This window comes from Ochotona princeps, chromosome 18 (assembly GCF_030435755.1).
Source record: "Ochotona princeps isolate mOchPri1 chromosome 18, mOchPri1.hap1, whole genome shotgun sequence".
NCBI lineage: Eukaryota > Metazoa > Chordata > Mammalia > Lagomorpha > Ochotonidae > Ochotona > Ochotona princeps.
In genome coordinates this window covers 2,692,405-2,707,038 of record NC_080849.1, presented here as the reverse complement: position 1 = coordinate 2,707,038, position 14,634 = coordinate 2,692,405, and the positions used below count along the sequence as shown (strand labels likewise).

General features: G+C 43.6%; 1 protein-coding gene across 1 annotated transcript in view; it reads left to right on the top strand.

The window, feature by feature from the left end:
* The window catches only part of ZNF407 (zinc finger protein 407), a 399,980-nt gene that overhangs the window by 261,957 nt on the left and 123,389 nt on the right, over window positions 1-14,634 (top strand). The window contains exon 8 of the mRNA XM_058676858.1: window positions 6,574-6,752. Within this exon, the coding sequence (XP_058532841.1) occupies window positions 6,574-6,752 (179 nt within the window). The remainder of the gene's footprint in view (window positions 1-6,573; window positions 6,753-14,634) is intronic.

The following is a 14,634-nucleotide window of genomic DNA, read 5'->3' as shown; positions in this document are numbered from 1 at the left end:
CTTTCTGTATGCCTACTCATGTACACTTGTAGTGTGTGTACATTCATGTGTAAATTCTCTTACATGTGTTTGTAGAAGATAATTTGATATTTGTGTGTAGGACCATGTCTGCTGTCACATACATGAAGACTTTACTGCATGCATTTGACATGCTTTTATTGCATGCAGTTCTGTATCTTGCCTTGCCCAGTTTTAAAAAAACAGCTCTTAGTTTATTCTCATTGAAAAAGCAAATTTACAGAGAAAAGGAGAAACAAAAAGATCTTTCATGTACTGGTTCACTCCCCAAGTGTCTGCAACAGCTAGAGCTGCACTGATCCAAATCTAGGAGCCAGGGGCTTTATCCAGATCTCCGACAAGGTGCGGAGGCCAAGGCCTTGTGCCAAGTTCTGCCGCTTTCCCAGGCCATTAGCAGGAAGCTGGATGGGATGTGGAACACTGGGATATGAACCGACATCCACGTGGGATGCAGCACCTGGAGGTGAAGAATTAGCCAGTGGAGCTAACACACTAGTCCTTGCCTTTTTCATTAAACTTGTGGCAGACATCTTTCTGTGCCTGTATGCAGTGTAGTATGCTGATGTGTGTGAATGCATATGTATGCATAGATGTATAAACTAATCTCTCTTGCACAATATTTCATCATATAGCATGTCCCTTTTAATGGTGGTTATGATTGTTGTCAACTTCAGTGTACTAATGCCAAGTTTTTCCTACTTCACAGACCAGTTTAACTTTTGCTCTCTCAAAGATCTCAAAACAGTTTTAAATGTAATTGTATTAATTGTTTTACAAGCAGTTGAGCTATTAATGTTCTAACTAACATTTTACTTTTGTCACAGTATTTCTGTTTCGCAAACTTGCCATTGTGCATTGTAACATTTTTATGTTACTCATATAATCCATATTTTATGCTTCCTGTGTACCAAGGGAATTTGAGTGCATTTATCCACATAAGAAACAATTAGCTACTTTGCACCGGCCTCTTTTTGGATAACATCATTTTCATTTACACTCGTTTGTTTCATTTTCTTTGCAAACTTTCTTGAATCCTTTTTTGGGGTACTACATGTTGCACTGAAATACTAAGATGTTGCAGAAAGTTATCTCTTGCAGCTGGCACAGTGGCACTGAGGGTTAAACCATTGCCTGCACTATGTGGATGCTAGTTCAAGTTCTGGCTGTCCCATTTCCATCCATTTCTGTGCTAGTGGTCCTGGGAATGCAGTGGGAAATCCCATGTGTGTGGGTACCTGTACCCACTTCGGAGATCCAGAAGAAGCTGCTGGCTCCTGGCTTTTGCCTGATCCAGCCCCAGCTGTTCCTCAATTTGGGGAGTGAAGGAGCAGATGGAAGATTCTCTCTCTGCTGCTCTGTGTGTAACTCTGCCTTTCATCTAAGTAAATAAATAAATAAATCTTAAAAAAAAAAATACGTTTTAAAAAGTCACAAGGGAAGTGGGAATTTTTTCTGCCTAGGGAAGGGTGGAAAATGCAGAGTGAGAGATACATCACCTAGCACGTGGAAGAGCTCCGGAATCATTGTGCTGGAGCATTCTGTTACCAGAGTATGATTCCCTGGCTAATATGGTAGCATTCCTGATTGCTCCCAGTTTATCAAAACAGTTGTTGGTTTTGCAAACATATACATAGATGTAAAAAGAACTGGGGGTGGTGGTTGAAGGAGATTGATGTGATGGTTTTTCATGTTGAGATGGGAATGATCATTTGTTTATGATTTCTGTGTTCCAGACCCTCTTCTGGGTGCCGAGTGGACACTGTGTGTACAATTGCCCCCTCCTCCTTTCTTTATAGTTAGACAATACTCTCTTACTTTTTGATTGATTGGAAAAACAAAGAAAAGAAACACAAAGTTCAGGAGTGAGAGCAAAAGGGAGCTCCTAATAGGCAGAGAAGCTTCTATTCAGTGATCTTATCCGACACCAACCACCAGCCACGGTCCTGGGACTTCCTTCACCACGCTGTCCTACGCGCAGCTGCTGTGGGACAGGAAATAGTGTCCTGCAGGACATGAATCCCTGCAACCTGCTGCCTGTAACAGATGGACCCACATGAGATCCCCACAGCACAAGTGGTCTTTTTTTCCCTCAACGCAAAGCCTTTGCAATACTGTGTTCTGTGAAAGAAGGCTAAGAATTATGGGGTAACGTTGAGGACTTGAGCATGAGGGACCTGCACCCTGAAAAGCTTTTCTTTGGGTTGATCATTGTTTCCCAGGTGCCTTGGACGTTGTGTGCAGCCAGCCTGCCTTTCCACCATCACAGCTGTCTTTAGCACCACAGGTTGAGATCTTGCAGCCCAAGAAGAGCTTCCAGGACTCTCACCTCCACAGCGTTGGTCTGTGCTCACATGTGTTTGCCTTTTGCTCTTAGGAAGATGACAGTGCATAGGTCAAGTGTGGCTTTTTAGTAGTTTGATACCATTTCCTTGTTTTGTTAAAAAGGAGCAGCTTGGGGCTGGCAACATGGCATAGCAGGTAAAGCTACTGCTAGCAATGCTGGCATCCTGTATGGGTATCAGTTTGTCTCTCTGCTGGTCCACTTTGGAGTGGCCAGTCTGAGGAGTGAACCAGCAGATACAAGTTCTCTGTTTCTCCCTTTCTGTGTAACTTTCACCTTAAAATAAATATTTTTTTAAAACGTATGAGTAAGAAAGTACGTCTTAGAGATTTGAGGTGATTGCCTGAAATTACAGAGCCATCACCTCGAAGAGTTGGATGTCACATGCTAGACACAAATTCCAGGCCGTTTCTGTTTGTACATGAAACATGCTGTCATCACCATGGTTGTTCTGCTGATGGGAACAACTGGATAGAAATGGAGAGCCTTTGGTGACCCTGCTGTCGGGGGCAGGCCTGAAGACACTGCCCATCACAGACACCCAGCACAGGCCTGAGACGCCACCCGTCATAGACGCCCAGGGCAGGCCTGAAGACGCTGCCCAGGGCCAGCCTGAAGATGCTGTCCGTCACAGGCACCCAGGGGCTGCTTGCTCCTGCATCCCTTCTGCCTTCATTCGGAACTCTGTGTGCCAAATAACCTTCAGTTCTCTATTGAATATACCTGCCTTCTCCTGGGAACTTTAATTTCTCATAAATTACTTGGCCTACAGTCTGTTTTATTTATCCCCTAAGGAAGCACCAAGTTGCATAGAGCTAGTGGCAGAAATGAACCCTTTGGCTTATGGTGGAAAACTTAGGGAGTTGAGGAGTCAGAGGGACATCTGAAGGGAGAACAAAATCTGGGGATGGTTCCAAAGGCCAGAGTGTGTCAGAAGATGTTCTGTCTGTAGTGGCTTCTCTTTCTGCCTCCACTGGCTAGGATCAGTGTTTAGGTCATTCCCTATGCAGGTGTGTGTCAGACGTTGGAATATGTATGTTTGAGCAATTTCCATTCTTCACTGGATCAGTGTTTTCTTTTGATGATGTTTAATGCCTAGAGTTTCACAGGAGGAGATGGTGTGTGCAGAATCCATGATCTTGGTAGATGGTGCTGAGCACAGAAGTACCTTTTTCGTTTCTCTCTTCAGAATCAGTGTACAGTGTTGAATGTAGGGGGTATCTGTCATGTTGTGGAAAGCACATTGGAGCCTTGTGCTGGTGAGAGAGTAATTTAGAGCAGTTTACCCAGCTAGTCCCAAATCCAAAGCCAGGCCTTCCTTTAAACTATCATAAAAGTTGACACTTGTGTTGTCTGCGTTCAGGATTTTGTTGTTGCCTTGTCTGTTGTTGTTGTTACTTATTTATTTTTTTAATTTGAAAGAGGTAGATAGATCTTCCATATACCAGTTCATTCTCCAAACAGCTTCAACCACCGGAGCTGGGCCAGGCAGAAGCCAAGAACAGGAGCATCCTTTGAGTGTCTCATGTGCCTGCAGGGTTTTAAGCTCAATGTCTTCCCCTGTTTGTTTTCCCAGAATTGGAAGTGGAGCAGGTGGAACTCAAACCAACATCCAAATGGGATGCTAGCACTGCAGGTGGCAGCTTGACTCCCTATGCCACAGTGCTGGTCTCCAAATATGTCTTATGCTCCATGTTTCCAGGTGGTCCAGCTATTTCTAGGCTGAGGACCCTCCTCACCCTTGCCATTCCTGTGAGTGAAAGCCACTGCCGTGTGCACACAGGTGTGGCTGCAGTGAGCCTGTATTCTCCCCAGTTGTGCTGCCTCCCCAGCCCCTCACCTTTGTTGCGTACACCTGCTGCTCTGTGGAATGACTGTAACAGTCCGCCCTGGAGGGTCTCAGGACTCCTCTGCAGTTGCCAGACTAATGGTAGTGCAAGCATTCATTCTTATTTGCTGGTTAACAATAGGAGATTTGTAGAAGAGGCAAATCTGGTAATGCAGAAGTCACTGGAAAGAACGCTTATGAGCAGGGCCGGACAGGAGGGCTCAGTAGCTAAATCCTCACCTTGCATGTGCCAGGATCCCATATGGGATCCCAGCTGCTCCACTTCCCTTCCAAATCCCTGCTTGTGATCTGGGAAAGCAGTCAAGGATGGCCCAAAGCCTTGGGACTCTGCACCTGCATGAGAAACCCAGAAGAGTTTCCTGGCTCCTGGCTTTGCATTGGCACAGCTCCAGCTGTTGCAGCCACTTGGGAGTGAACCAGCAGACAGAATATCTTTATTTCTGTCTTCTCTCTGTGTATCTGCCTTCCTAATAAAAATAAATAAATATTTAAAAAAAATGTAAGTTAAGCAAAATTAACCATACAGCTTAGCGTAGTTCCTACGAAAAGCAAACTGAAAATACCTGGGGGGAAAAATCTCTGTTATTTCAGTACTACATATTGCTTTTAAAAGATGGCATTGTTATTCAAAAAACCCTGATAGTTTATTTGAAATAATTAGAAATGCAGACAAATGTGCATTTCTAAATAGCTGCTTTTCTTTCCTGTCTCCCCCCCAGCCACCAATCCACACACTGCAGGCATAGAGAGATTTGATTTGTCTGACTTAGTGATTGTATCCATATTTTGTTGTATAAGTACAGTTTTTGATGGCATTGTCTAAAGATGTGACCGGGGAGAATAGAAAGCCTCTGATATCCAATTACAGCACTGTTGCCATGGTGCACGGTGCCCAGCATGAGGGTAGGAATGTTAGGACAGCTTTTCCCACCAGTCAGTAGTAAGCATATTCCTCCCTACACTTTTTCCATGGAACACTGGTCCAGCTACCACTGCCATTCACTGCATCTTCTTCCTCTTTTTCTCTGACTCCTCCATCAATGGGACACTGGGCTGATGCCATTTCCACCTTCCCTGCCCTGCTTGGAGAATACTTTTCCAGCTCCTTCCCAATAATGAATTAAAAGATGACGTATTTGCCATGTCTTTAAATTTCTAACATTTGATGCTTTTGCATGTGAGTGATAACTTGGCTAGTGTAACACTGTTTGTTAAAAGCACTTTCCTTTCCTTCACCACTTTTTCCCAGAGTGTATTCTCCAGAAAATAAGCCTCATAAAATAATAAAATAAAATATCAGACAGACACAGCTTCAAGCAGAAGCGTCGAGGCAGGGTGTCTCTGAAGTGTCTTCACTGAGCCTGGATACCCAAATTGCCCTTGAGACATGCTCACCAGGTCGCATTGGCCTCTCCTGCTTGGTCTTGCGTTCACCTTTGCAGAGTTTGCCCCATAGCATCTTTATGCTCTGCAGTCACTTTGGGAAAGTGTTGGGGACCGTCTTGCTTTGTTGCCCTCTGACACGCTATTTAGGTCCCTAGGAAACCTGAGAGCAGGCCGGTCTGTTTCCTTGCTTCTAGAACCCTTCACCACCTGCTAGAATTTATGTAATGATCTTTTTGGTGCTGTTTTAAACACAGCAAATACAAACAAAACAGCTGGCTCTGGCTTGAGGACAGGCCTAAGTGTGTGACGGGGGTGAGAATGCAGCCTCACCTCCTGGTGTTCACTGCGCAGTAAAGCAGCAGGACGAGGGAAGGGAACCCTCCTCTTTCCTCAGGGCAGTTCAGCATGTCCTTGTGTTGCTGTTTCTTTGCAAAGCCGGTGAGGTCACGGGAAGCCCACAGCCTTCCCTGCTGCCTGCACGACAGACAGGCCACCGTGTCTAGCCGCATCTCAATCTTCACACTATTCTGGAGCCTTACTTATTGTTAACAGAACTTGAAACATTGGAAAACATTTTTTGTTTTCTAAATTCTCTGAATTCAGTGGAGATGACAGCACTTTGTGCCACTCACCGTGGCATAGGCGTGCTCCTGGGACAGGCACACACCTTCACTGCCCTCAAGTGGTACTAGAATCGTTTGAGAGTAAAATAGCACAACCGGAGATTTTTGTATTTCTGGTTCTGTCTAGAAATGAATTGCTGAGGTGAAAATCTATCTTAGAAATGATCACCTAGCTTGCAGAAACTACCAGGTGTGTGGGATGAATGGATCCTGGAATCAATTTTCCCTGACTACAGCTCCTAGAATAGTATCCACCACATGGAGTGCCTCCATAAATGTTAGTTAATGCCGTGAATCCTGGAATGATTTTACTGATCTGACCTTGGTTTGATTTACTTTTCTTTCTTCCCTTGCAGGTCAAACTGCGCTGAAAATATCCGCAAGCACATTTTGCATACAGGGAAGCATGAAGGGGTCAAAATGTACAACTGCCCCAAATGTGACTATGGGACCAATGTCCCTGTGGAGTTCCGGAACCACTTGAAGGAGCAGCACCCCGATATCGAAAACCCGGACCTCGCCTACCTGCATGCCGGTAAGGGAGTGAAAGCATCGAAACACTGGTTTTGAAGATTTTGTTTAGTTGTTCACAAAAGTGATAATGTCATTTGTGATGAGGTTTGACCTATTTTAATTGGGATAAAATATATGATCATTTCTGCGTCAAGATCTATAAAAAAAGTACTTTCTGATCTTGCCTATATAAAATATAGGGCTTTTCAACTGTATTTTATCACAAAAGCAACTTTGGTGGCTTAATCATCCCCAGATAGCACAGTTAAAAACCAACAGATAAAATCATACTGGTTGTTTAAGCCAGGTGTTTTCACTAACTAGTAAAAATGTTTTACAAAAGTAAGTTTGTGATTCACAGTGCTCATCCATGCTCCTATGTGCCAGCATTTTCCAACACACACCGGCAAAGGAGCAGGCTGCATTGTGAGGGGTGTGCTCGTGCCCTCGGAGTCAGAAGGGCCTTCCTCCGGGCTCTACAAGGTGCTGGGATGTCAGTGGCTTCGCCCTCCTAGATTGTGTGTTGGAAATGCTGGAATGTATTTGTGAGGTACTTGTGTCAGGGTAAACATACTTTTCCTGCACACCTGCTTAATTAGTGAGTTTTCTTTGAGTGTTTGAATTATTTTTTTATTGAACCATAAAATGTTCCCTTATAGGTGTGGGAACCTATTTGAGAAAGCATTTAAGCTGAAATAAGTGTGGGAAAGTGTTCCAAAATTTAGCCCAAATCCTGCTGTAACTAAACGCTGACAGAGGAGACTAGGCCTGTTGAGCCAAGCTTTGGCAGCAGTGGGAGCAGCAGACCTCATCAAGCTTCGGGTATCTCCGGTGTGATGGTCCCTGCTTGACAGGGTCTGGCCATGACCCTGTTGTCACAAAGCACTTGGTACCCTCGGTGCCCGCTGCCCGGTGCAGAGGGACTGGGCAATGCTGGTGAGGCTTTCTGAGTCACAGGAAGTACTCCCAGCAGCGTAAGACTTTGTTTTCAAGCATTTCAGTAATTTTTTTTCTATCGACATGATACGAAGTAGAATAATTTTCCTAATACATTCATCAGTGTATGGATGCAAGATTATTTGTTTTAGGTTTCCTGTTTTACATTCATATAGGCATCTGATGTACTGCAGTGTGTCTGAGTTAGTAGTCTCTCTGGTATCAAGGTGGCTTTGAAATCCAAACTGAAGCAGAGCTGCGTGCTCGCCGTGTTGGTGAGGTGTTGAGCTAACAGGTTATCAGCTTTGGTTCACGCAGATAATGTCAAGGTGCGATATGGGCCCTGTGGGCTCGGTGTGCCGCTGGGCATGTGACCATTTAGGTGAGGTGAGCACGATGACCACAGGTTTTCAGCAGAGTTCTCATTGTAATGTTGCTATTCCACTTGCCAGGTACAGGACTGGCAAGTCTTCTTTTACATCCATCACACCAGTTGGACTTTAGGAACAAGTTAGCCTGCAGTAAAGGAACTCTAACTTAGAAAAGAAGCAAATGCCAGAGAAAGGGAGGGCAGGTTACAGCAGAGATAGACTTGCCAGCGGTGAGGGGTTCTGCACTGGCACAGAAGCCTGCCTGCCTGCCTGTTACTGCATTGCCGATGCTGAATGCTGTTTGGAAATAGATGTTGAGCTCTCACTAGCTGTAAAGAATGTTCTAAGAAAAACATCTAGCTAGTCTTGTTTGTGTGGACTCGCATTCTGAAGTGTCCTGTAGAGGAAGCGAGGACACTGAGGCCTTGGCTTGCTTGTCCCTGCCAGGCAAGTGTCCCTCTCCTGCGGTCATCCTGCTGTTGTAAACTGAGCTCGTTACAAGGAAACTTTAGGAACACAGTTTTTTAGGTGACGTTGGAAGCCTGCGGTTGAGTCCTACTGCATTCCTACATGATCTGTGCTTCGCAGGCTTGTCTTTCTGTGGTGCGGGGTGGTGTGTGCTCTGGTGGTGCAGCGGGTGGACCTTGACAGGGAGCCAGCCTGTGTCTGCCCCAAAGGACAGGCTTCAGTGCACTTCATTGTAATGGCAGTATTTGTGTGTGGAGCAATTTGTAATGCAACATTCAGTGAATTACGTTGTGCAATTCTTTTATTAAAAGGTTCAGTTTAAAATTGCCCTATCCCCACTTGCCTAGCCCTGTCAGATCAGCCTGACCCTGATCAGGCTGAGCCATGTGTGTAGTACCTACAAGTCTATTAGGAGGAAGAAATTTCACAAAAACACCAAGACCTGCAAATATTGTGAATGTGAGTACTGTGCATTTTAGTTAGGTAATACTTAGAAATTTATATACTAAATTGTAATATTTTAATTTCTGTGTGTAAAGAGTTCTCCAGAAAGAGATTTTTCCCTTGGTTTCTCTGCTTTGGTGTTTATCTGCATTTATATAGACAGTTTAAGTTGTTCAAATGCCACAAACTGGAGTTCCCTGAAGACACATTTCAGCTCATTATTCTATCACTTTGTGCAGTTGAATTTGAATGAATTACTCGTGGTCTTCTCCACTCAAACACTCTGTGTGTGCAGTGTGCAGGCCGTAGCCTCTAGGGACGGGTGGGTCTAGCTTATGTTGACACGGGTTGTTCCTGCAATACAGGACTTCAGGAACTTTGACTCTGTGGTCTCAGCTTCCTGCTCCCTGAGACGGCGATGATGATGTCTGGCCGCTCAGTGTTCATGTAGCATTCGTGAGATACACTACACAGTGTAAGCTCTTCCACGTGTTAACACTGAGCTTAAATGGTTGTTCACTTTTCCATTATCTGGCACAAGTTGGAGATTCACTGTGTTTCTTCTTTGAAAGGTTTGTTTTTTTATTTGTAAGAGTTAGGTGGAGGGAGGAGGGGATGGAGAGAGAGAAAAAGAAAAGGAGAAAGAGGCAAGGAGAGAGAATCTTCCATCTACAGGTTAACTCCCTAGGTGGCTGCTAAAGCTGGGGTGGGCCAACCTGAAACCAAGAACCAGCAGCTTCTTCCTGGTCTCCCTTGTGGTTTGCAGGAACCCACACACCTGGGTCGTCTTCTCTCACGTTGGCAGTCTGTTGGCAGGGAGCTGCATCTGAAGTGGAACAGCCAGGACATGAAGCACATGAGATGCCAGCGTTGTAGGGGGTGTCTAGCAGTGACACTGCAGTGCAGGCCACTTGTTGCATTTTCTTCTCAATTCTTGTACAGTGGTTTGGATAATATTTTCATTTCATACTCCAGAGAGTTATAGGTCAGATTTGAGGCTCACTTTTATTTGAAGCTCTATTTGAAACAAAACAAACATGGCTGATTTATCTTGTAACCATGGGTTATTCAGAAAGGTAATGTTTAATTTCCAAGTAGTTTGGGATTTTCTAGATGTCTTTCTGTTAACTTTTGCAATAGTGCTAGGCATTGATTTCTAGCTTAAATTTACTGTGTTCATAGAGCATAACCAGAATTATTTTAGTCCTTTGAAAGTTTTTCAGCCTGTCATTATGCCCTGCAAATGGTGAATTTTGATAAATGTTTGAACTACTCTGGAAAGGAGAGAAGCGTGGTGGTGTTCGGTGCCCCAGGCTGTGTGTCTGTTCCCTGTGTTGGTCATGATGTCTGTTTTCAACCTATGGCCTGCTGCTGGCCCTGTCAGCTAAGGAGTCTGTGTGAAGGTCTGCTATGGTGAGTATGGATTTATTAATTTGGGCTTTATGTGTTTGGAAGCCAAATCACTAAGTATTCAGAAATTCATGGTCATTTGATATACTAATGTGCACACATGATAAGGAAAAAGAATCTGCATTCTGCTGTGATTGCATCTGTAGCCGTATCTTTGCCATAATTCTATGATGCATATTAGTAGGACTAGGCCAGCCACCTCATACATAGCATGTAGTTGCATTTTTTCTTTATCTGCTAGGATGATATAAATCTTATATAAGAAATATTTAGTCATCATAGTAAAAGATAAAATTTACCACACGTCTATCAGGTAGAGTGTAATTCTCCCAATCAGTGAACATAAATGAACTACAACTGCACCCAACAGTCAGAAGTGCATCTTTGTAGCTGTTTCATGAGATGGACTCAGCCAAGCACATAGAAGTCTGTTCTGTGGATTCTGTTTGTCAGGTTGGTCACATCCTGTTTCTTCATCCAGTTATTAGGACACAGTTGTGTTCAAGTTGATAAAATTATCTTTTCAAAAATATTCTATCCGGGCCCGGCGGCGTGGCCTAGCGGCTAAAGTCCTCGCCTTGAACGCCCCAGGATCCCATTTGGGCGCCGGTTCTAATCCTGGCAGCTCCACTTCCCATCCAGCTCCCTGCTTGTGGCCTGGGAAAGCAGTCGAGGACGGCCCAATGCATTGGGACCCTGCACCCGCGTGGGAGACCCGGAAGAGTTTCCTGGTTCCCGGCATTGGATCAGCGCGCACCGGCCCGTTGTGGCTCACTTGGGGAGTGAATCATCGGACGGAAGATCTTCCTCTCTGTCTCTCCTCCTCTCTGTATATCCGGCTTTCCAATAATAAAATCTTAACAAACAAAAAAAAATATTCTATCCAATCTACAAATGTTTAGATTTTCGTTTAGGTCCACTCATGGGTCAAAAATGCTGAGATTTTATAATCGTCACAGCCGTCAAGTTAAAAATGGTCACAGTGTCAGGTGTTCCGTCTTGCTACTGAGATGCCTGTGTCCTAAGCACCTTGTTTTAACCCCAGCTCTCCTCCCTATCTAACGTCCTGCTTATGGAGATCCTGGGAAGCAGTAGGTGATGACTTAAGTTGGTATGTCCCTGTTGTCCACATGGGAGAACTGAATGAGTTCCCAGCTCTGGCCTTGGCCTATCCTGGCCCCAGCTGTTGGTGACATTTAGAGAGACAGTGGTTGGGAGAGTCCCTACCCCTGCCTGTTAAATAAGATTCCAATAAATTAAATGTCATTAGGATTATTTCTGTACATTACAGTGTTTTTTCTTTTTAGTTTAGTGATATTTCAAAATGATCTGGCTTTGATCCCTACAGTCTTAGCAACTATATTTTTACCATCTCTTATCCATGCATAAGCTGGTTGTTCTTAATTACACCTTGAGAAGAATGAAATAATTGTGTTTGCTTTAAATGTGATTGTCAGTCTGACTTCATGCATGGTTGGCTTCAGCAGCTGTCTCAGAATACTGTCACCATAACCCAGAGGAAGGGACTGAAGGCAGCCGGGTCTGGGGACAGGGCTGGGAGGATTTCTCTCACTGTACCGATTGTGCCTCAGAAGGAAAAGTTGTTTTTCTGCCTTTCCAGTTCAAAGGGCCTCTTTGCTATGGAAGGCTGTGCCCAATGCTCTTGGCAGATGCTTGTGGGAGGAGCACTGCCGGCAGGCCGCTTTCCCAGGACGGGCTCTGCATTGGGGCTGTGCAGTTGGCATTGCTGGTTCATGCTTCTCTCTCGAGTGCTGTGCCTTTACATGTAGCTCATGTTTATGTCTTTCTAAAGATGGTGACCAAACAATGATCTCTTTTCAGAAGAAATGAAGAATTAAATGATGATATGCTATTTTAAAAATTTCCTTTGTTTTCTATCTATATTTATATATTGGTTTAAATCAATTTTATTTTATCCATTTTTATTATATTAAAACTGACTATTTTAAAGTGTACAGTAGATTATCACCTATACGGAATGATAGCATATGACTCTTTCATACTGCCTTCACAAATTGGGATTTTCGTATTCTTTTCAAAGAAAATCAGTTTTGGTGGTTGTTAAAACCTTTTCATTTAACTGTATTCCCTAGCATTTGCCTCATAATTCAGTTGCAACAACAGGGAAGTTTAACTCTTTGCAAAACCCAAATCCTTTTTTCTTCCTAATGCCAACTAGTTCAGTACCATTTAAACTGTGCTTGCTTGACTCCCTAATTCTACGCCAGTGCGTCGCCTTACACTTAGGGAGATTGATTCCATGTTCACCTTTGAACCCATCTGCTCCATCTGGCACAGTTAAGGAAAGCTAGCTATAGCCTTTGGTCTGACCCCTTCTCACTCTTATTTAGCTATGTATCCTGATTGTTTAATATAAAAGAGTTTCTTGTTAATTAAAAGCATTCTTGTTATGATGCAGAGAACTGAGTTTTCCTAAACTTCTTGGCCTCCCCTTTCTAACCTGGTTACTTTCGGCCCCTTTTCTTAGTCAGGTGATCTGACATATGTCATGACATTTTGTACAATAATTCATTTTATGAAAAGGTCCAAAAATCTTGGAAAAACCTGACAGTTTCCCATTGGTTCTTTCCTCACATGAACCAATTATTACTTCAACCTGAAAAGGAAGGAAATTATTTCTGACATAATTGCCTTTGGTAAATCCATGCTGACTCACTCCTGTTATACTTCTCCAAATGGATCATTAAACCCACCCGTACATATCATTGCAGATTTATTTCCCGGTGTGGATGTTAGGCTTCCTGGCCTGTGATTTTCAGCTTCTGTCTCTTCATTTTAACCTTCACACTGCATTCCTTGTTTTCCAAACTCTCACTGCTGCACCATTAACAAAAGACTTCATAAAATAATTAGCAGCTCAGTAATTTCATTCTTAAAGCTCAGACACTATCCGTGGGTTAATCTGCCTTCCTTTCTTGCTACTACGTATCATCATTCCTTTCTAACTCTGCCCAAGTGCTCTGCCCTCTTGCGCTGTGGTCCAACTCGAAGTTGGAGTCTCTGGCCTTTCTCTTGACTCTTTTTCTCATCTGCCTTTTGGAGTTCCCCAGTGCGGAACAAACAGTATTCCTACTGTGTGGTCCACAAGTGAGTAAGTAATAGCACGTCTGTGTTTCCCATGAATCCAGTTTATTCAGAAAAATAACTGATTACCAAGAAACTATGATTGTGAATGTTTATCAGTAAATAATTTATTTTTAAGCAGATGCTTGAGTTGTTCACTGTTTCTCCATTATGGCATAATATGTTGAAAATAGGTCTGTTGAACTTTCTTATAATGCATCTTTAAATGCATTTAATCTGCTTAAGAACAAGCAGATCCACTGTAATCTTCAGTATGTATAAAGATGTCTTTAAAGTGCTTACTTATCAAGATGGAGCAGTGCATATCTGGTCCACCTTCAACCCCTTCCTGCAGAAGAATGCCCTAGTCACTCTAGAGTCACCCAGACTGTGTTGACTCATGGCTGCTCATTCCAGTGGTTAGAGCTACCGAAGACCTTTGTGTTCGCATGGCATCTCACGTTGGCTTTTCAAGAAAGAAATCAGGAAAGGCAGTGGTGAAACGTCTCTCCCGCCAAATCTTCAAAGCCAGTCTCTCTGTCAGGTGTCACTTCCCATTTAATAATTTTTAAAACTGGATCTTTTGTGTGACTTAGTTGCCCGATAATACGGAGTGGCTCAGTCAAACCCATGACTGGCTGCAGGTACATTCCAGTTACATAATTCTGAAGATACAGGAGCCCTCAGATTAGCAGGCTCAATAGGGTAATATTTTAAGATTTCAGATGATCCAAATACATTATTAGGAAGTGGATTAATATAATAATTTGTGAAACATCAGGGTGAACGTTTGCACAGTTGTGCCTCTGCTGCTTAGCACTGGATCTATGGCCCAGGCTGACCTGGAATGGAGTAGAATGAGCTAGGTTATAGCACTCAACCATTCTGTGCCTGTATTCTCAACTGCAAATCAGCGACAGTGCTTGCGTTTCTCTTGAACATCCAATTCAAATGGCATCAGAGGAATCCAGCACAGCCTGCTAACCCTGGCAGGCCTTCCTGGGTGTCTGAGGGTCTCAGGGTCCTGGCTTCTAGGACCTCAGATCTCTGAAGTTCACCCCCAAGCACAGCATCTTAAAGGAGAAGTGTTAAAGTGGTATTTCAAGTGTGTATAAAATATACATACATAAAAATGATGTCCTTTTCTGTCTTACTGGGACTCTGTAGGTG